Source organism: Pomacea canaliculata, linkage group LG1 (genome assembly GCF_003073045.1).
Source record: "Pomacea canaliculata isolate SZHN2017 linkage group LG1, ASM307304v1, whole genome shotgun sequence".
Taxonomy (NCBI): domain Eukaryota; kingdom Metazoa; phylum Mollusca; class Gastropoda; order Architaenioglossa; family Ampullariidae; genus Pomacea; species Pomacea canaliculata.
In genome coordinates this window covers 31,511,351-31,534,454 of record NC_037590.1, presented here as the reverse complement: position 1 = coordinate 31,534,454, position 23,104 = coordinate 31,511,351, and the positions used below count along the sequence as shown (strand labels likewise).

The 23,104-nt window shown below is 38.2% G+C and overlaps 3 protein-coding genes across 3 annotated transcripts; 2 read left to right on the top strand and 1 right to left on the bottom strand.

Annotated features, from left to right (window-relative positions):
- Positions 1-370: 370 nt before the first annotated feature.
- Positions 371-5,436, bottom strand: LOC112561025. The gene is given in 10 exon segments (XM_025233158.1): positions 371-1,807; positions 2,584-2,793; positions 2,910-3,031; positions 3,033-3,037; positions 3,292-3,350; positions 3,786-3,874; positions 4,045-4,147; positions 4,511-4,635; positions 5,075-5,231; positions 5,396-5,436. Coding segments are annotated over 9 exon segments (948 nt in total). The 5' UTR covers positions 5,190-5,231; positions 5,396-5,436; the 3' UTR covers positions 371-1,687.
- Positions 5,437-5,467: 31 nt separating this feature from the next.
- Positions 5,468-13,548, top strand: LOC112563544. The gene is made up of 9 exons (XM_025237582.1): positions 5,468-5,567; positions 6,694-6,842; positions 7,648-7,877; positions 8,440-8,695; positions 8,831-9,083; positions 9,495-9,667; positions 10,479-10,682; positions 11,146-11,314; positions 11,742-13,548. Exons 2-9 carry the CDS (start codon positions 6,747-6,749, stop codon positions 11,873-11,875), a joined length of 1,515 nt encoding a protein of 504 aa, XP_025093367.1. The 5' UTR covers positions 5,468-5,567; positions 6,694-6,746; the 3' UTR covers positions 11,876-13,548.
- Positions 13,549-21,086: 7,538 nt separating this feature from the next.
- LOC112561018 (serine/threonine-protein phosphatase 6 regulatory ankyrin repeat subunit A-like) lies at positions 21,087-22,153 on the top strand. The gene is made up of 2 exons (XM_025233147.1): positions 21,087-21,503; positions 21,842-22,153. Exons 1-2 carry the CDS (start codon positions 21,087-21,089, stop codon positions 22,151-22,153), a joined length of 729 nt encoding a protein of 242 aa, XP_025088932.1.
- Positions 22,154-23,104: the final 951 nt, after the last annotated feature.

Genomic DNA, 23,104 nt, shown 5'->3' with positions numbered 1-23,104 from the left:
GCATAAAATGCCATTTAAAAAAATGTAGTGTCATTGGCAGTTATGGCTAATCTCCTAGACCCTGGAATATTCAGCTAACCCGAACTATGTCTTCAGTTACTCCCCTCTATAGATCAGTTGTATAGTATGGTCAAAACCCCATCTCATATAGTAAGTACTCAATTCAAGTTTGATGTACATTTACAATTGTTTACTCAAACAGCTAAAATAAAAATAAGATCTCTAATGAAGGGGTTATATGCAACTTCTGTATGTCCATTAAATTCCTCTTTCTGTCACCTGAACATATTTTTCCCATTTTTATAGGATATGAAAATTAATGAATGTTGCAAGACAAGATGAAGGGCCTTTCAAATTTCAAAACTTTCGATTTTCAAATGTTGAGAACTTTAATACTGTAATATGTATACAACGAAAGTATAACATGACAGATTAATCCTCTTCTCAGTGTTTATCTATATTTGTAAAGTGTAAATCATATTTTATCACAACTCGTCTAAAAATAATTACTTCTAAAATGGACGGAATGCTGAATGATCAAAATGTTGTCACCAAAAGAGACAAATTAAAGAAAAAGGTAGTGAAAGACACACACACAGAGGGGCAAGCTGATACAAGCTGAAATAAATCTAATAGTAGACTAAGTCTAGAACACAAGTCCATTAAACAGATCCATCTGTTTGTGGAATAACTTTAAAGACTTATGATTAGTAAACTTTTCAGCCAAGATTGGATATTTTATAAACTTTAAAATCTCTTTTCTATGGTTGAATTCATGCTCACCAAAACCACTCATAGCATTAAAAAAGTCTTCGACAGACAACACACACACATTCTACATTCATATTATCAAGATGCTGGTCAATAAAAACCCTGAATTGTAAACAGGTAATAAGCTTCTGTCAGAAACTGATTAGAAAGCTGTCTTAAGGTGAACGTATACTCCTGAAAGTAGCAGTTCTGGGATGCCATGGTCGAGTTTGAGATAACAACAGATTTTCTGATACTTTAACATTTAATACATAATGTTCAGATGCATTTGTTGAGTAAATTAGTTTTTCACACCTTTCCTCATCAATTTATACTTTTCCATTTTCTCCAAACGCATTTTTTTTGGCCATGGTGCGTTCACTTTCAGAAAAAAATCTCAGGATGGGTTAAAGCTACAGTAATGAAATGTTGTAGTCATATTCATGCATAATTAATCTACAATTACAAGCAGTGGCATATTGATATTAACATTATTCTGGCAGTATTTGGCTTTTAAAGAAACAATTTTCCTGTTGTCTCGTTAAATTTTTGGGGGTCCCCACTTTGACTGCGAATATTTTCAAGACTTTTGAAAGTATCAAAATGTGCATTCTTGAAAATTTAAATAATAGTTTTTACTTTACAAAGACACTTAAATCAATGATCTATGTATTTTGATACTGTATGAAAGTTATTTTGAAAAAAATAATACATTTAAAAAATATCATTGATTGCAGTCATTTTCATTGTGATCACTTATTTTTTTTAGATGGCTATTTTATATTTGATTATTCTGTCATAAAATCTTTAAAACCAAAACTTTTTTCTGGAGTACACTTTCACCTTAAAGTAATGTCTCCTTCTTATGTGAAATGTGAGAAACATCCACTAAAAAAGCATTTCAAACACAGCTCAGTGAAGGAACAGATAATCCACACTAAGGGGCCAGCAATAACGACACGTCTGTCATGCCCACATCCCGCAATGCCTGCTCCAAAATGTCTGACCGTGCACGTGGTCCCTCGCGTGCCTTCCAATCTTTAAGCAACTGAAATACCTGTTGAAAGATTAATAAGGTGAGCTACATATTCAGAGATAAGAAACTTGTCTGCTACATTATGATCCCTTACACATTATGCTTTGTCCATTTAGATTCATCTGGCCTTCTGTATCTTACTGCTCTTTTCAATATATCTTAGACTATGCTGATCACTGGAACTATGTTGAAATGCCACAGAGTAGGGTTTAAAAAGGCAGATCCTGTTTAAAAATCTACAAATTATACATCGAAGTGACCATTTTGGTTTACTAGCATTCAAAAAAAGGGCATTGAGCATTGTGGTTATCAGACTTCAAGTAAGTATTACAATGCTATCAAGTTCACATTTGAGAGAAAATATTCATAAGCAAAATCTGATCATATTTTGCTGCTCAGTTCAGCCCTAATTTCTAAGTCACTTTTTGTCATAGAAGCCACTAATGATGAAGGAAAAACAAAATAAAACACAACGCAAAATTTATAGTGCTGAGTGATAATAGCCTGTTTATAGTAATATTGCAACTGCACAAGACTTACAATATACCAGGACCTTTAATTATTTGACAGATAATGAATATGTCCACAAGTGTCCTTTCAGACATTGTGGCACAAAGAAAATCGGTACATATATAGTGTGAAAGAAACCAAAAACACTATTAAGATTATGTCCTAATCCAAATAGTAGGCCACTTTTTTTCCTCAACCACCATGAAATGTGACATGATATATAGCATTTTCCATGAACTAATAAATCAGTTTGTTTGCCTCATAAAAGTAGAGTTTAGTAAATATACCTGTTGTCGTGTATTATCAGGGTACATCTGCCTGTAGTTGTCAACATCAGCATATAAAAAGCCAAGCTTGTTGGCTAACAATTCCCAATCCCGACGGTGAATTTTGTCTGCAATTGCATGCAGCATAGGTTCAGAGAGCATCTGGTAGCGAGGTTCTGGTTGTTGTGGTGAGTAGACTGGTGTAAACTCTCCTCTGTGAGGCACTTGAAACTGATAAAATGGAGTTTCAGTGATCAAACCATTTCTGACAGATGACAGTAACAAACGACATGAGCGATCATTTGGATTTATAAAAGAAGCAAAAAATTGAAAACAAAACTGCAAACCTCTGGAAGGTTTCTGTGAACATTTTCTCTCATATGTTCTGGTAGGATGTGGAAGTTAAGGATTTGTAATACGGGTTCTCTTGGTAATGCCAGTACTGTATGGACGAAGTCATTCTCCTCAATCTGTCCTGCACGCAAATGCACATATACATAGATTCTTCTAGATCTCAGAGCTTTTTGCTAACAGATAATTATCCTCAAAATGTATTGAAAACCCGAGATACATATACACTTTAACTAAATTGTGGTTTTCAAAGCAACACAACTGAGTATTTAATTTCTCTTTATAACCAGCCAGTTGACAGGAAAAGTTCCAACTGTACATCACAGTTACAACTAAAATATTATTTCTAAGTAATACTGTTATAAATTATGAATCAACCTCTCTTTTCTCTTGTCTACAGTCTTGAAGAAGATCTCATTTAATTTTGTTACCTCCTTCTGAAACAAAAAGTGCATAAATATTGGAAAAAAATGATTATTGATTGCAGGATGAAACGTTCCATGACCTCATGATTGATGATATAAATATTGAAAGACTGTTGGAACACAAGAAGCCTGGAGCTTTTATTGACAACAAGTTAACACTGTAAGTCTTGTAAAGGCCTGGCAGAAGATTATGCATATGAATTTTATTTTCTCATGAGACAATACTGTATTATATATCTTTTCCAAATCGTCAGCAAAGTTGACAAATGCAGCCTTTTTAGTTTAAAATGATCTTCTGTATAGTTCTCTTGCATTTTATATAGTGAAAAAAGCCAACCCCTAAACTTCCACAAACATAATGCAAAAGGCAAAAGAACAACAAAACTTTGTGATGTTATTCAACAGGATTGTTAGTTAAAAAGAATGGTTAAAAATATTCAAGCTCACTTTATCTGTCCCCGGATAAACTCTTTCCAAAATCCGACCAAACATTTCCTTAGGAATTGGATTTCCATTGTTAAGCATCTGAAAGATACCTGAAGAGATAGTGATCAATGCTTACTTCTGCAGAATGCAGTCAATGAAGTACATTTTTTAATGGGATCATGAGCTTATGCATGTTCATATATGCTTCCTCACACCCTTAAACACACACACATAAAAACATGAAAAAAAGATTTTGATTTTGCATCATTATATTAGGTACCTCTGGCCTTGACCTGTACATCCTGTGACTCACTCCACTTTAAACCACGAAGGAAAGTTTCAAATGTAACTCTTCCATCTGGTGTTTTAAAATACTTCAGGATCTATATAAATGAAGAAATAAAATGCTCAGATTAGTTTGGCAATTCATAAAATGTCCACAAGCATGGCTTAACTTACAAAACATACATCATCCTGACAATGTTATTTCTCTCTTGCTAATGCTAACATGGCCTATGTCTGGTAACAACAAAAATGAATTATTGTAGTTCTAGTTTAAATATATTACTACAATATGTTAACTATTTTTTTTTTTTATAAATAAATTAAAAAACTAAACACTAAATCTGAGTGAGTGTGAGTGTAAAGATGATTGTACTTGCTGGGTATGCTATTAGTCTTTTCTATTTACTTAAATGAAAATAATCTCAAAGTAGCAGTAAAACTCTACGCTTGTCTGACCGTACATTTTTAACAAAAACATCAGATGTAAGAGTTGGTGAATTAAGGACTTCTGGAGATAAGACTCCATCCTGGTTGCATCCCAGCTGCTGGAAACGTAGCCACAGTCTCTCAACTTCTGCAATGCTTACTGAAAACCATTATGAATCCAAAGTAAACAACACAAATAACATTTGAACACATTAATATTAATCTAAAATATATTTCTAAACATCCCAAGAGAACAGCCACTTCTTAGATTATCCTATATGAATCTCACATAAAAAGGGTGTTGTCAAGCGTCTGTAAATTAATTATTTTTTAACTAGTTTTTTTTTAATACATAATTTGAATGCTGCAGTGTGATCAAACTAAGCATTTCTCAAGGAGTGATAATTATTAGTGGTCATTGTTGATGTTTTGTTTCCTGATAACAACAAAGGCTGTCACGTTAAACCAGTTTGTTTTGGACAGGAATTACATGCGCCAAAGATATGAACCCTGGATGATCCTGTCTTGGTAACAAATATACCATCAGTGCCTTAATTGACAAAGTAAAAAAAAACCCAAAAGATCTGAAGTGTCCCTACATTCAGTTGCAATAGCATGGGCAGTGATCCAGTTGGCTTTAGATGGATGGCTGTAAGAGCTGACAGCACTGCTACTCTGAGGGTTGATTACAAAACTGCTGCTGTACACACCCATTGTTTCCTCTTATATCATGCTTCACAAATCTCCAAACTTTATCTGTAACAATGATACATTGTTTAATCAGAGCATAATCTTTTAATAAAATGCTAACGAACGTACATGCGACACAATTTTTAATTCTCTATTAAACAATGATTCTCTGCTATCATACATAATGATACACAAAATACAGAATTCAAGCCGAGAAATATCGTAGTTACCGACTCGAAGACTGTGTATTGATGGCTGACCTCGCGACGAATCAGAAATAACAAGACAAACATTCCTATGTGTGGAAGAATACGATTGGCTAGAATCCCAATAAAATTCACTCCACTTTTATTTTCCACTTCGCAGGTGGTGTGAGAGACAAACGTCTCGGAATTTTTAACAGTAAGTAACTTTTCCTTTAAAACAAATTATATTTACACCTTTTAAACAAATGTACTGTACTTGTTTTTTGTATAAATAGGAATTTCCCGAATTCTTTGAAGATGAACACTAAAATAATAATTTTTTTAGAGGTCGGGAAGTAAAATACAATTGACTTTTTCTACGTTCCAGTTCGGCAGAACATATTTATACAAATATTAAAACGATCATATGGTGAGCTTTACGAGCTGTACATTTTAAATACATGTATTATAGCGTAGCCTTGCGTGCAACGCTGTCTCGCCGTTGTTATCTACACATGTTATTGTCTACACACTGGGTTGTTGAGTAGATAAGGCGGAGGAGACAAAACACTGATTAAAATAAACTACTTTATTACTTACGATCATTATTAGTTGAGCGTGTTATACAAAATAACGAGAACATAAATGAATCATGGGTTTTCTTAATTTGTACAAACAAATTTAATATTTTAACCCACATGTTTACAGAAGTACGCGAGAGAGTACGTGTGTTAACGCACACGATTCTTTCAGCTGATTTTTCAAATATATTCATCATTATTTTTCAATGTCCATTCATTGCTGCAGCGGTTTTGTTGTAATTAAGTCAAATAGTTGTGGTATCGGTCTACGTGACAGAATTTTCGGTCTAAATGGCGGTGTCTCATAATGAGAATTTGACCTTAACCTTGACAATTCGGGCAAAGACGTGGGTGACTCGTGTTGCTGATGTGATCCAGTGTCAGCGGATGGGCAGCTTTTGCAAGTTCAGACAGTTTTTCCGATGAAAATGCATCAAAAATGACGATCGAGTAATAATCGAGTGATACGTTAAAAATCCCCCCCCCTCCTCAAGGGGAAAAAAAAAACGAATCCCTTATACCTTCATAAAATATACTATTGTAGACTCTGCCAGAATCACACGCCAATTTACTAAAATAATTTCCATCAGTAATCGTTGGATTTTTTTTTTTGGGGGGCAATCGGTAATATCTTGAAGACAATATTTACCAAGTTAACATGGGAGTAGAAATTCAGGAACTCTAGTATTTGGTGTCATATATTTATATTTTTGAATAATACGCCATAGTATATATGAAATTGACAGTGTTATCTCTGTACAGTCTAGCGGTGTGAGGTTCTCAGTGGCCAAGTTTGGCAGGTGACATAACCCTGTATGATGGAAGAAGTTAAAAAGCGTATTGTGGAGCTGGAAGAAGCCATCCAACACCTTGACTTTGTTAAACGTCATCTTAACCAGAATGCATCTGAGGTAATTTGTGGAAAACCAAGAGTATTATTTTTTTAAAAAGAGATTTAGTCTCATGAATGTTGATAACATTTCTTTTTGTTTTGAGCAATGGTGATTTGTGTGTGTGTGGGGGGGAGGCACTCATTCTCATTGTGCTCATTTCAGATTTAAATATTTTAACAGTTTTACATCAGCTGTTCAAGAAACTTGAATTACTGTCAATTAAAGCAATACAAGAAAATGAAAAATTAGAGGCATAAAAATTATCAGCCACAAATTTGTCAGTCATTTTTAGGTTCTTTGAGACAGGGTCAGTGAAGGTGGGAGTAGTCCCATGTGCCTATATATTTACTTTGTGATGATAGAAAACCTTTTTTGGACGTAGTAAGCATATTTTGTAACATAATATTTTGATATAGTATGATTTCAAATCCACAAACTTTAAGGAATAAGTATGTAAGAATGGGTTGAAGTTGAATTACTGTGCAATTTATAAAGTACTAACCATTTGAAGGTGTAACATATAATGTATATTTCATACATGTTGTCATGTGGTAACCTTAATGGGGAAGTAGCAATGTCCCTGATTCCCCAGGGTCAGTATTCACGTTTCTGCTAAAAACCAAGAGTACTGCAACATAGATATATATATATTTGGAAATAGTAATTTTAAGTTAAAAATTATTTTAGTTTCTGTTATACTTTTGCTAGTAGCATGTTAATTTTAAGTACATATAAGTACAAATGCTGTTTCACAAATAGTAGGGAGGGCAGTTAATAGTTTGCTACTCAGCTATCTGGAAAACATAAAGGGCAATATTTACAGATCAAGTCTGAGATCCACACCTCCATCAGCCGTCACTTGGAGTCAATGCGCAACCGTGAGGTGTGGTTGCTGGGCCAGGTGGACACCGTGGTGGGTGTGAAGGAAGAGGTGTTGCATCGCCAGCAAGCACGTCTCAACAAGGCTTTGGGCATCTTGCATTCCAGCCTGGCTCATGCCACTTTATCTGACACAGAAACTGCCACACAACATTTAACACAGGCACTGCAAGAGTAAGCTTATTCCTGTATCATGCACTAGATTATGATTTATGCTTCTCTTCTCATTTAAAGTTAGTCTAGCCTTGTCTATTTTTCTGAAAATATTTTTAAAAAGTTATCATTCTAAAAAAAGTAATTGGATATCTGTTGATTGGTCAGAAAGCTATAGTGGATACGGGGTGTAGAAGTGAGTGTCCATTATGGAAGATAGTAAGGACTAGAACCTTCAGGTATTTTAGATCACTATTTTAGATGTGTTCACATAATTAAGCTAAGGAGGTGAACAAACAACTTTAAAACTGGATTTGAGTAATGTAATATTTATGTTTTAAAAAATATAAAAGTGTGATACCAGCAGATACTGGCTTTGTTAACATGTAGTTTGTATGAATCTGAATTGGAAGAAGACCGATAATAGCTTCTGTGCTTATATAACATTAAAAAAAAAGACAGGAGCTTCAGCAAGATGATCGATGTATATCTTTCTTTACCAAGTTCTGTGGTGGCTGCTACAGGCATAGTTGCAGAAAATCAGGTGTCTAGATTGTATGATTTATTGTTTATACATCTGCAGGCTGGAATCCCTGGAACTGAAGGCTGAAGAGACACCTCATATTGCTTTCCGTGCTAATCATGTATCCTTGAGAGAATCCATCCTCAGCTATGGTAGAGTTGACTCCAAGGGGCTGCCACTGCAGTCTGCATTTGCTGATGCTGACAAACCCTCCGCTTCCCTGCCACGCCATCTGGAGGAATATGAGGATACAGAGCACCATGTTTTTTACAAGACACTTCAAGACACAAGGGCTGAAAATGCTGCCAGTACTAGTGTAAGTGAATAACTTTGATATAATATTCTCACTGAAGTAAATCAAAGATTATTGGTGCATTTGCACTTTTACCTTTCCTTGCTACAGAATGACAACAAAGTCACTAGTCCATTATGTGATGTTTTTTGTTTCTAGATCACTGTGTGCATGCCAAAGTTTTCTACTCGGGTGGAAGATTGGCTGCAGCGGCCTATGCTTAAGCTGTCTCTAGGTGAAAGCGAGATGCCTGTTGGACATACAGCAGACATCAGTGAAGTAGGTAAAGCTGGATCACCTTCAGCAAGGACCACCTGCTCCATCCAGAACTGGCTTTCTCAAATAAAGCACAATCCTGACTTGGAGGAGGAAGATGATTTTGAAATAGTTGACCATTCCAGTGGTCAAAGAGGTGAGTGTTAAGGTTATGCATCAATGCTAGTCTTTCAAAAGTATATGTATCAAGAATCCTTCCCTTCAATTTTCAATTAAATTTGAAAGATCAAAGATGAGTTTTTATTTGCAGCTAAGATTTCGTGAAGATAGGAAGAGGACTAGAGGTATATACCTATTTATATGTGCTGCTCCACCAATATATTTGTTTTTATGATCAAATTTCGAAAATTAAAGATAATTTTTATAATTCCTAGTTTTCTCAATAAAAGATTTCAGTATGAAACATTTGTTGTTTAATCAAAATATAGCTATGGTAATGGCCTTCAAGAGACTGTTTCTAGATATCCTACATCTTGATGAGCTTAACTGATCAAAATGGTGGTTCCCATTAAAGGAGAAAATAATAATGTGTAATTGGTCTTCCCAGATTCGTCATTCCAAGAGACCCCTGAGGAGGAGGAAAAGCCCCTAGCAGAAGACTCTCAATATTTTAGCCATATCTCCCATGACTTGTGCCAGTGGCTGCATAAGGGAAGCAAGACCAGTCCTGAGGAAGAAGACCTGCATGCTTTCTTCCGTCACATTCCCCAGGACACTGGTGTAAGTAATGCCAGTTTTGTGAGAAGGCATGCTTTCCTGGTTTCTATTGTTACATCTGTTAGATGTAAAGTAGGAGATATGCTGATGCACAAATGATTTTATTTTTTTTCAGGCATAATACTTGGTGTGTTGCAACTTGTGTTTGAAAAATAGTATGTTTGTCTGAAGCAAAAAGTTGTCTAAATACAGTTTTTTTATTTTATTATGAACTTTATTTGAAAGTTAATGGAAAAGGACATTGTTGCTCCTGTTGGTATGGTAAATACTGTACTTAACCATCATTATTTATTTTCTTAGTAGGATCTGTGAGTTATTGGAAATTATATTTGTTTTTAGGATAGTTTTAAGGTAGTGTAGATATGCAGCTAACCTTACAGGGGCTTAGTGGTCTTTTCTTCAAGGCTTACAATCATGCAGAAACATGCGAATCAGTAGACATCTTAAATCATACCAAAGCAACTTTGCCTATTGGCATATCATAAAGGAATTTCCTTTAGGAGTTGGGAGATCTCCTTGCATCAAGCATTTTTTCACTTAATCAGATTTATGAAAGCTGACATGCTGTTATTAAATACAGTAACAGTTTTTCATTCATGAACATACAAGGTAATTATTAAAATATTGACTTTGGGGATAAGGTTAGGATAATACACTTTGATGTCTTTGAACCTGAACTTCAACTGAGGTATGAAAACCTCCAAATATCACAGCTGATCAGAAGACCCCCTGGCATTATGTAGATGGAAAACACTGTTTAATAGCAAGAGTGGTTCTTATGATCTGTAGTTCTTCTGTATGTTAATGGTTACAGATGTGGCTGGCAAAAGCCTGTCGACAGCTTGATAGTCTGGAAGAATTAAAGACAGGCACATGGTTTCGCCATATTCCAAATGACATTAACTCGTGGCTGCGCAGAGTGCATGACAAGCGTACAAGCACAGCCCAACCTGTAGCGTCTAACATTTTTGCTCACATCTCCCATGACAAGAATGTCTGGCTACTTCATAAAGAAGAGGTAAAAGTCCTTAAAACTTTCTCAATGAGGCATTGAGGTGCTTCATCTAACTTAATGTACTTTTTTTTTTTTTTTTTTTGTTAAATAAACAGACATTCTGCCAGCATGTTTCTCAACCTACTTTTGTTTGTATTATTTTTGGATTTTAAATATTTGCTTTCTCATGTAAAAGCAGATTAAACATAAAGCAGATGTGCATTTTTGCTCATGAAAAATATCTTACGGTTTCAGAAGGGCTTTTCATATTGTCGAGATTATAGTTTAAAGCTTGTTTTTAAAAACCAGTTGCAGTTTTTCTTTTAAGAAATTATTACAAACTAGGAAGAATTCAGCTCTAGGAGTGTTATTTTAGTTAACTGTTTTTATTAGCTATATTTTATATTTATATAGTTTATAATTCCAAAACATTTGATTGCTGGTTTTTGGTAAAGACAGTCAACAAGCATTCCAATTTTGTTTGCAGATAGCAAATGAGATCCCAGAAAAAGCTGTCTCTGTACCAGAAGAATTGGTTCCTGACCTTGAGAAAGACATTTCCAAACCGTTGCCAACAGATTCTGAAATATGGCTAAATCATGACAGCCGTTTTGCACCAATCACAAGTGGAACACTTGGCCAGGCTGTTCTACCAGGTAATAGATGTCATGCTTCTGGGAAGAAAATATTTGAAGGGGAAAACGGTGGTTGATATTTCCTGAATAAAACTTTTACCACTGAACTTTCTTAAGCAGCATAATACTTCAAACAATTGAACAATGTTTGGGAGTGCTAGTCCTCTATTTTGAGTCCTTTGTTTCCTGTGTGGCTATTGGGTCATGCATCTTTTTTTGTGTGCATTTGTAATTGTGTTGTGAGGAACATTTAATATTTGCTTGGAGTTTAAGAATATATTAAAAGGATTCTGTAAATGCATCCTGCTTTGAAAAACTTTGCTTTAACTTATTTTTAGTATATCATGGGAGGAGAACAAGTAGTCCATTAACAGTAGTTCGGATTTGGATAAATGGTTCAGTTTTTGGAGGAGTAAGTGTAAAGAATGTCACTTTTGTGTTTTGGCAGGGCTGCAGAAGTTTTGGATAAAAAATTTGAAATTAACACCTGGCTCACTAAACCTGCAGAAGAGGTGCAGCAGCCAGTTATTGAAATGGCTGACTGGTTCCCTCATATCTCGCGAGATGCAGGTGACTGGCTAAGTTCCGGACATCTCCAAGACTCTGGTTCTGTCACCAGTCTCAGAGACTCTGGCTCTGTCACCAGTCTTAGAGACTCTGGCTCTGTCACCAATCTGAGCTTCAAGGTTGCAAAGTGTACAGGATATCCACGTTTCCAGTTACGACTTGACACAAGCAGCTCTGCAGAATATCAAGCAAGCATCACATCTCCCATTGACAGCCTTCTCCGCAGCCAAAGTCACATGACTGACAGTGACTGGCTTTGTCCCTCAGGCCAAGATAGAGGCAGTAAGCTACAAGGCTCATGGTCAACATCTTCCAACTGCAGCAGACCCTCTTCCAGCCAGTGGCTTTTTACCAGCACACAAGCACCACCTTGCAATATCAGCGATTGGCTGTATCAAAAACATCTGTAATGGTTTTTCCTCGTAGCTTATTTGGGAAGAAACAAGCAAGAAATATCACTTGCCCATCAAGATATCTGATATTTGAAACATATTAAGGTTGAAAAGAAATACATTTTTGCAGCTTTTTAATTTTTTATTTTAAAAGTTATAGGTAAATATCTGCAAAATTGTACAAAACTTTTAAGGTTTATTATTAGCACTGACCTAGTGAACACACGTTTTTTCAGTGTGTACCACAGTCTAACAATAGAAACCTTACAGTTTGAAAATAATTCATGTATCTAATATGTTAAAGAACATGCATAAAATTGTAAGTGTTGAAATTGACCATTAGAAGGATTGTTCATGGATATTTTTATTTGGGGGGGAGGGGGAGGAGAGCCAAAACTAATGTCCTGTCAAAGGAGTCTTCCATTTATGAGATGTTTATAGCAAAAGGACTATTAACAGTGAAAGTGTGAAAACTTTTTTTCTGGCACCCTAAGAATGAGTACAGGTGTTGATGGAAATAGTCATCAGGTGTGTGATAAAGACTTGAAGGCCAAGCTTGTTGTTGAAAGAATGGTTCAGCCCGAGGGAAAGAGGTAAGAAGCACAGCAGTGCTGGTGCACCTCATGGTCGTTCTTCACCAGTTGCTTCTATCTGGGTTGAGAGGTACCCTTGCTGGCGGAGGGGAAGTCCCCAATACAGTGAGAATTAGCTGTGGGTTTAGATCTTTTCTTTGGCATGCTGTTTTTTCTCTGCTTGTGAGCAGGGCTGGCTGCTTTATATATATATATGCGTGTGATAGAACCTTAGTTGTGGCTGGATGTGAAACACCAATCCTCCCACCCCTTTCTTCTGCCTGATTGAATCCATTCTTTCCTGCTGAACATTAAAACTTTGGGTCTTTAAACAGCTTCTGTTTTCTGGTAAAGTGCAAGGATAAAATCTCAAAGATGTTTATTTAAAAAATGCTTGAAATGCTTTTTGAACATTTTATAGCAATTAATCATTGACATGAAAATGGTTCAAGCTGTGAAGTGCATGCCTGTAATGGTCAAAATGATATTGTGCAATTGGAAATGACAGTAGTTTATAGGAAATAATTGTACATAGTCTCTTGACACATTGGTGCCCTATTGATGAATTATTTTTTCTGGACAAAGTTGATAAATGGCAGTAAAATAAGATCATGGGCTGCACAGGAGTAAAAATAGGAACTATCCTAATTGTTTTTTTGAAAGTGTATCAGGATGTATGTTCATAATATCCCCTTTGAAATAAAACATTTTGATTTTTGGAAAAGAGCATTTGCTGTAGGGAGAAGGCTAGTTTAGTAATTTTGTTTTTTTATTTACTCATTAACCAGGCTCCTAAAATATGAAGCAAGTATTGGTTGAGAGCGTTTCTAAATTTCTAGCTGTTGACATTTGGTGAAAGCTTTGGCAGTAAGTTTGATATCTTGCTGCCTACCAAACAATCTGATAGAGGAAAAGACTCTTATTTTTAGAAACTAACTCAAAGCTGCATAACTACAATTTAAGAACTGATGAAACCAAAGAATGTGTTGTTCTCCTAGGACAATTTAATGGGAGACATATTGTGGATTTTTTGTTTTGAGATGTTTTTCCCTGTATTTTGTGATCTATTGCGCACCGTCAGAATTTTAGTTTTCCTTGCTATGGCAGAAATAAAATTTTCTCCATTAGTATAATTTATTTAAACTCTTTATCCAAGGTGCCATAGACTTTTTATTTGTCCTGAAAACTTGAAGAAAAGTTGTTGTTCCAATAGGGTTGTAATATATTTAAATGATCCCATGATACCACTTGCTTGAAAGTTATTGGGAAAAAATATTGAGTAATACTTATCTAGATTGCTGTAACATCGAGCTTCCTGTGCAGAGACTGCGCACCACTTATGCACGAGTTTTTCAGCCAGTGTTTGTAACCTAAATTTTCGTCTCCTCTAAAAGCTTATGGTGTTTAAAGTTTAAAGTTATTGAAAAAATGGAAAAACGTTTGAGTATCTTTTAAGATTTATGCTGAACTTATGCCTGCTTGGAAATATGTAAGTTGCACCAGCTCCACATTAAAATATTCGGAAGGTACTACGCTAGGTGTTTTTCGCTATTTGCGAAATGTTTGACTATCCAGTGTAGCTTACGTTTTTTTTTTTTTTTTTTAAGTTGGCTGTCTCCTTTCACGCCTCCTACTTTATCTTCATGCTTTTGTCTGTAGATGTTTAGAGTTGATGTATGGTATTCTGTCCTTGGAGGAATGTGTAAGTCATTTTGCGTTGGCAGGATTGCATAAGTTTTTGGGTAAACAATTTGAAGTGAACACCTGGCTCGGTAAACCTGCAAAAAAAGTGAAATGGTCTGAAAAATAGTAAATGGTGTGATCTATGCACGTATTTAGTTTTTGAAGTGTCCCAATAAATTGTTTGTCACAATGCAATCTTCGTTATTCGGTTTGTATATTTTTTTTTATAGCTACAAATAGTCATAATGCATTCTGTGCCTGCGAGTTCGTTTTAACGTGCGATCGACTGCCACGCGAGTTACCTCTCTTGGTACATCTTGTTTTCCCGTAACTGGCTTCTTAACCGTCGTATAGCCTTAGTTGCTGGCTCGGGATAAAACACCCGTACCTCCCCTCTCTGTTTTCTCGCAATTTTAAAGCACTAACGCGGACGTTCCTTAGTTTAGACGCATTAAATGGCAAGCATTGCGTACCACTAAGGCTGCTGTGACCGTAAATTTTTTAAAAGTTGATTTTACATGGACACGTCGAGTGTGTGACCGTATTTTTTTTTAATGTGACTGTAAAACACAAAGTGTCAATTATAAACTCACATCAACCTGGCCTATGAAAAAGGCATTTAAAGGACTCGATTTCTTGGCCTACCAAAGATTCGATCATAAGATCGGGTTCATTCTTTAAAATGCATGCGACTAATACCCACCTTCACCTCACCCCTTCAGCGGTTAACGTACAGTGTCCTTGATTAAACTTTAAATACCTTTGCTGACTAACACTGTGTACACCACCCGCAAACAACAACGCCACCGGCGTGTGTAATCGCTCGACAAAACAAGCTGGTGGCGACAGTTACCTCACGAGTTGGGCGGGCCACACGCTCGTCGTTCAAACTTTTTATGTTTCTTTGAAAACAGCGGCAGGTGTCTTTATTCCCCTCCACCCTCGCTCTTATTTACCCTGACAAATATTCCCTCCTTCCCCATCCCCCAACCAACACACACACAAACACACGGCGCGGTCTCGACAGATTTAAAAAAAAAAATAAGGGAAAAGAGAAGAAACAGCTACCACCACCTTCTCGACCTAGTGACCGATTACGTCATACATAATGAACGTGCTTCCAGGAAGGCTAGGAGGTAGGGCGCGCCGATTCCAAGAGCGTCCTGGAAAAATGGATTCTTGGAAAGGCATCGGATGAGTCGGCCCTTGTGTGGAGGAGAGCAGTCAGGCACACTGCGGTTGCTGACACTGGAGGTGGCACTGGACAAACAGCGCGCGCACACGTCACTGGAGGTCACAGTCGGGTCAGGGAGAGGCGTGCGTGCGCCTGCACACACACTGTGGTTCTATTACTTCGGACTTTACCGATGTGGCTTTTACCTCCCAACGCCACTGGATATTTGTACGCATGTTTAGCTTCGAACCTTGACGGTTGGGGTTTGAAATTGGGTGAACTGGAACCGTCACTTCGACAGTTACATGGGTTGTATACTTTGCAACATTCTAAACAGGTGTAACAAGTAACAGCTGCACGGCACTTGAATTATATAACACAAAGGTCCTGCAATCGTCATGCGGTACCCCCTCCCTCCAACCCACCCGCCACTCTGGTCATGGTACTGCGTGCATGGAAATAAGGAAGAATAAAACTTATTGAAGCTTGCAGATCTGTTGCAATGTTGCCAGCAGACATCGATTCAAGTCCGAAAAAAAACAACCTTTAACAATTTTCTCTTTTGTGTCCTCAGTGTACCGTGAAGGGCACGTATTGGCATTTACAACCGTTGAAGCACACAAGCCTACTCGGCGCACTTGCAACTTAAAAGACTTTAAAAAGTATGTTTACGTTTCGTGCAGACAAAAGAGCACGTGACAAATATAGATCTCCGTCACCGTTTGCTGTCGCTGTTGTTGTCGCTTGTGTCAAAGGCGTCTTTAGAGCACAGCGCGGATCACTGAAGCAAAGCTTTAGCAAGTCCCAGAGCCGTGGTCTGGAAACGCGACGGCGGCAGCTGGAAGTCTCGGGTACACGGTAAAGATTATACGGGTGCCGTCTTGGAAAGAAAACTTCGCTCAGTAAATAAGGAGGTGAGGAAATTATCACAGAAAACAACTGCTGACAGTACATGAACAATCTTCAATGATGAAATAAAAAAAAAAAATCCCAAAGGAAGCATAAAAGAAATTATCAAAATAAGTGGACATGCTCGTAGTAGATTGAAAGTATAAGAAAATCTCATGACAATAAGGTTAAAAACAAAAGTGGAAAAAGTAGTACTACATGATAAGGAGAAAAATAATCACATTCATTGAGAACTACATAACACACCAGGTGAGAGGGAAATATTGTTATAAGGTTATGAAGGGCATTTTTATGTCCAGCTTTCTCAGCCTCTCAACGAGGCTTGGCTCCGACACAGCGCAAGGCCGCAGCCATAACAACAGTTAAAAATTAGAGACATAGTCTATTGTGTCCCATAATCAGGGTTGGTGATAAAGGTCTTCGACGTACACAGTGAGATATTTACTTGTCCTGCTTTAGTCACCTGCAGCGCCTCCGGCAGGAAGCTACCAGAAGTGCTCGCGCCGACTCTGACGCCAAGCTGTGACGCACTGAAGTCTGACCTTTAACCTATGACCTGATAAAAGATGGAGTAGAAACTCTTTGGAACAGAAATTGCGAAATATACCCAGAAGAAAGCATTCTCCTCCCTCACCTCATTTCTTTCCACCCTTACACCCAGTAATTTACTTTTGGCACGTGCGAGTTCGACCTTTGACTCATTTACTTGTGTCTTGTAGACAGCCTCGGGACTTTGGAACAGCAAGTAAAGTATTACAGGTGCAGGATTTTGTTTGCCTTTTTAATGCAGATGGCACCTATTTCATTTTTAAATCTTTGCTGTGTTTTACGCCTGCATCAATACGAGTTACTAGCTTAAGACTGAGTTGTTTTACCACCAATGCGACTACAGGATATTTTTTTAAAAGAAAAACTTCCATACGCTACAAAAATGTCTATAATTTTAATATACCCGTGGCAAAACTTTGTTTTCTAAAGACAAGCTAATCTAGGATTTGTACACTTAAATCTTGATTTTCACACACACACCCCGAACGACTGAGCCGTTGTCACAACATCATTAAGAAAACCGAATCTCAGTGGAAGCTTTAGTTGGCGCTTTGATTTTTTTAATGACAAGATTAAGCAGCGATGTAAAAGCGCTGGTGTAAGCTTACCTGACGGATAATTATTATGATTATTATTAACCCTAACACATTAATTTATCACCGAGGGCATTTTCACTCTAACCAATAAGAAGTGTGTTGTATGAAATTTAAAATCATTGATATGTTTACATTGATTATCATTCTCTTTTCTAATACTTTATAAAATTTTTGAACATAATTACATTTCAAAAATGTGTGTGATGGTTCGTTTTGCCATTTAGAATTTTTACCATGGTACCCAGGCTGATGTTGTCATGTGCCTCCCCAATACCCTTGAAATGAGATCCAGATTTCCCCCTCTTTCTTTGTTACTGGGGTATGATGCTGGCAAGGAGGAGATTGAGGGTCTCAGCAAACGTGCGTGATTAACAGTTGCATAACTCTTGGCCATGCTTGATAGCCAGTGCGGGACGGCCATCACGACTGGTCGGCTAATTGTGAGCTGATGAACTTCCGCAGACCATACTTAGCGCCTCATAAGCCTCCAGGTCAGCGGGACGTCGGGGGCTTTTTCGGGTCTTCTAGTTTCCTCCTCCTCGCTCTTCACCCTCCCCTCCAACATAGTAAATAATCGCCGACTGTAATCAGTAAGAAGTCAGCTCTACTGAACAAACCAACCAATCAGGAAACATAAGTCACGTGACAGGTTAGGCGCGTGCGGATTGGTCGCAACCGTCAACGAAGACAATTAAGATTATTCTGTGCAGAAGGCACACGTGGACAGTCACTACCTACAGAGGAAAGGAAAAACAGTGATATACTTAAGAGGAAGGTCCAGAAAAAGGCAAGTACCTTGAAGATAGAAATCTACTTACAGCTAACTGTCCTTTCAATATTAGGATTCTCATGAAAACTTCGACAGAAAATCTTTTGTTACATTTTTGTAGACTAGGTCTTCCTCTTACATAAATATTTGAAACCGTACTTTACAGCGTTTCTAACCTTCAGTATTCAGTTCAATTTAATTGAAAACAACATTGTTTCATGAATTTATATCACTTTTATTATCATATTCGCTTGTAAATTTGTTTCTATTTCAAAATTTGTGGTGGTATTGCTAATGGTGGAGGTGGCATCAAGAGATGCAATAATATAATTTTCAGTTTTTAAAAAGAAATGCTGACGTGCCATATTTTCTATGTTTATGCTTCAAAATAAATTATGGCAACCCAGAAACAAATAGGACAAAAACATTTGCTTTTATTCTGATGTGTGCTTCAGATCAGGGCAGTTTCCCATTGTGTACATGACCACTCCCGAGAATGACAGCAAAAATGGTTTACCGATTTTGCAACGGTATTACCTTTTATTTTGTTTTTAACTTCATTTCTTTAAGGATTTGAAAAAGTGAATGGTTAGTTAATTGCAGAAATGTGAACATCACGTCTACTGCACATGTGATGTGTTTGTATACATGATGACTGAAGAGACAAAAGTTGCAATAGTTGCATCTTAATAGTATATAGTGACTGGTAAATTGTGTACACTAGGCACAGGGGCAAGACCAAGGTGTAAATAATTACTTGGTTTTTATTTTGCATGTTAAAACATATTTATTAACCCTATTGTCGTGATAGTTGTCTAGCTCCCTCATTCAACACCGGCGTCCAGTCGGTGGCAACGAAAACAAACGCTGTCCTCCGGGGTTTGTGTACCGGCCTTTGTGTACCAGACGTAACCCTGAAGTCAAGATGGCGGTCCCCTTACGTAAGCTACCCGATTCCCAGGCTCATTTAATTCAAGGGGAGGTAAACGTTCGTACCCCTTTCGTCCACTTCAAAGCCTGGTATCCCCCAGGGCTGAAGCAGCCCACAAAAACTGATGACGTCACGTGGCAGCCACCCAGTATTCTCACATCGAGGTCTCCTTTCTCCGTGTTCGTACTCTGCCTGAAGTTATCCTTTTTATAGGTTTGGTCCTGTACTTTCAACTTAACAAAAAACTTTGAATAATTAAGAAAGAAAATGTTGAGAAAATAAAAAGCAGTATTTGTTCATGTTAAAAACAGAAAATAATAATGTATAATAGCTAAAAAATAATAAGCAGGATTTTTAAAATTTAAAAACAGCATTTTTTGACTCCCCATTCAGCAGTAAGTATTCTACAGTGGAGCAACAATTCTTCTTTTGGAAAAGACAGGGGTCGTCTAACATTTAATTTAGTTGATTATTATGATTTTTATACCGGTGACCTGTTTAAATAATGAAGACATGACCTCTTAATTGTTTACGATTAGTATTTAACAACTGATAATTATCTGCGGAGTAAACGTGTCTTTTGGCGAATGTATGTCTCAGACGAAAGAGTAAATTCTTAAGTATGACCTTTTTCCTGCAGACATTGACTTTATGAGAGGCCCCTTGCGAGATTTCCAGAGAATAGCAAATGCAGAGTACATCCGCAATAACCCGCAGGCTGTCCGAGGTCAACACACTGACGCTCTGCGACGAAGAGTTGCAGCAGAATCGCTTTGCTTATGTGAGAACAGCAACGACAGGAGCGACACTGACGACGAAGAAGGAGACTCTCGGAGCATATTGGAGGATGTTGGTATGCATAAGACTTCAACATACGTTTATATTTGTTTCACAAATTGTTAGTCTTGTCATCCTGCTATAAGCGAGATCGAAAGCACGTTATTTATTTCGTAGAAGGATTGGATTCTTTAACTCTTTCAGCAAATACGCATTACAGTAAGGGAGGTTTAAACAGCAGGTTTTGCTAATGAGAATAAGCTAATGAGAGATGTATAGACATTGTTTACAACAAACACACTGGCATACCATGATTAAGGTAAAGGAATGGTTATCGAAAACGAATGGTCAGTTTTTGCTAGAAAAGTCTGTGAAAAATGTCCTCAGATAGATATTTGGAATACTTCTTGGGTCTCGGTAGGTTAAATGTAGTTTTTTTTTAAAAGTTAGGTTACATGCATTCATAGCTTTAAAGACATTAGTTACCATGCAACTATGTATTATGCTGTATGATACTTATTACCATTAACCCTTTGCAACTAGCACGACTCATTCACTGCTGTTTTTTTTTTTTTTTTTAACTTTTCAGACTGGTCTTTCATAGAAGCCCTCGATCCACACTCCCTGATACCCGTTCAGGTGGATGAGATACCTTGGTCGTTAGTGGCCCAGGCAACTTACATCCCTTGGTGCTGCAGGGAGCTTTACACCTGCTACCGCAACACCTGGCCTCTCTCTTTGGCCACAAGGATCTGGCCAGAGTGATGTTCGAGAAGGCAGCTGACGTTCACGCAAGGGACAGCCGAGACAACACTACCCTTATGCTGGCCGCTGCCTCGGGCTCTGCCATGACCATTGTTCCCTCCTTTTATTGATGTGTAAGGACGAAGACGACCGCAAGAAGTTAGTGACCGGCCAGAACAAGGACGGACTCACGGCCCTGCACTTCGCGGCTCTGGGCGATGACCCGAAGGTCGTGGAGCTGCTGCTGGATGTGGGGGCTGATGTAAATGCTGGGCAGTTCACCACTTTGCAGAACCGACGCTTCGCCTTGACTCCTTTGCACTTTGCCCTCGTCAAGGCCACGCTTCCTGCCGCCAACATTGCAAAAATGCTGGTGAAGTCAGGAGCCGACCTCAGCTTGGAGGCAGCCACAGCCGGCAGGACGTTGCCATACGCGACGATCGTTAGAGAGTGTTCCTGCGGGCTTTGTCCAGGTTTGGACAATTACCTTTTACCCAATCTGCTGCTGCCCTCATACGGAGCTTGGTATGACGGTGACACCAAGAGCGTGGGGACTACTTTTCACCTGCAGTTAAGCGCAGCGTTGACTTGTCTTATATCCTCTCGGAAAAGCAGCAGAGACTGCTGCTGAACGTACCCGACGGTTCAGGCTACCTGCCTCTTCATTCCGCAGTCAAGAAGCTCGACCAGAAAGCTATAAAAAGTCCTCCTCAGTTTGGGTGCTGACATCAACGCCTTGTGTCTGGAAATTGTCATGAGCTGGGCAGAACGGCTCTTCACATCCTCTTTAATATGAAGTTAGCCACGACATCCTATTGCACCTACTGCTGCAACAAACTGCAGCTTAGCCACAGCTTTAAAAGCTGCGTGTCCCTTCTACTTCAGCAACCTTTGGTTGATCTCAATGCGAGAGACTGGCAGGGGAAAACCCCGCTGCATTTTGCCTGCGAGTCTGGGCACCATGCCTTCATTGAGCAGCTGGTCGCTGGCGGGGCCAACGTCCTGGTCGAGGACAACTTGGGCAGAACTCCGCTGTACTACGCCGCGTGGCCCGCGGACAGGGCGGTCCGTGAAAAGCTCGTGGACATTCTTCTGAGATGTGGAGCTGCCCTCTTCATGTCTGTCTCCGCCCATTTTGTCATTCCATTGTCCCAGTGCGACAGTTTTTCGGCCGCCATGACGTGGCCATCCTTGTGAAGCTGTACCGCCTCGGGGCCATAACCAACCAAAATCTGAACAGAATGCTGTATAGCATTGAAATCATCATGAGCACTATCCAGTAGAAGACTTCAAAACACGAGAGGAAATACTTGGCGCGGCGATGGCTGCGTTACAACAGGAAGGATTGAAGCCACTGTCACTGTATGCCCAAAGCATCATCTGTATGTCTAAGTGTATAAAGGCTGGGTCACCACAAAGCAGGAGGGAGGACTTCATGAGTTTGGAATTGGACCACTTAACGCTGGCGACCATGCAAGATCTTTGCCTAATGTAACTGTCAGATAAGGGTGGCCGCACCATGGCAGGATGTGTGATCGCGCGGATACAGAAGTTTGACTCATGACCGAAACACACACACACACAAAACAAACAAAAAGTGGATGATTGACTGGTGTGATTGTTTATCATTTTTGCAGGCTATGGTGCTCAGGGATTTGATGATAGCTGTCACTCTTTTTGAATAATTCTAGTTTTTAACGTTGACGATAAACGGTTATAAGCTTTCAAAATGGAAATAACCACAGAACGTTTTTCTACCTAATGTTTACACTCGAAACCCCTTCTAGTCTGCTAATCGTGGCTGGCTGATGACCTGTTCGTTCCAACGAAATCAAGAGACACACACACAAGCTCTCTAAAACAAAAAGTAAACACACACACTAAAAACGTGTATGTCAACAGAAAAATAAAAATATCCAGTAAAAATGGAACCTTCAACGTTTGCATTGAAAACTACTCAATTCCCTCAAGATGTTTGAATTTCTGCATTTTCAGTGGACATCACAACAACCGAAAAAAAAAAAAGACAAATTAAAAGAAGCACCTTTTATTTTATTTTGTTCTTAGCTCCAGTGTAAGGACAACAGAAACACGCTGGAAAACTGCTAATATTGATGATGGTGGTGTGTGCGTGAGAGAGAGAGAAGA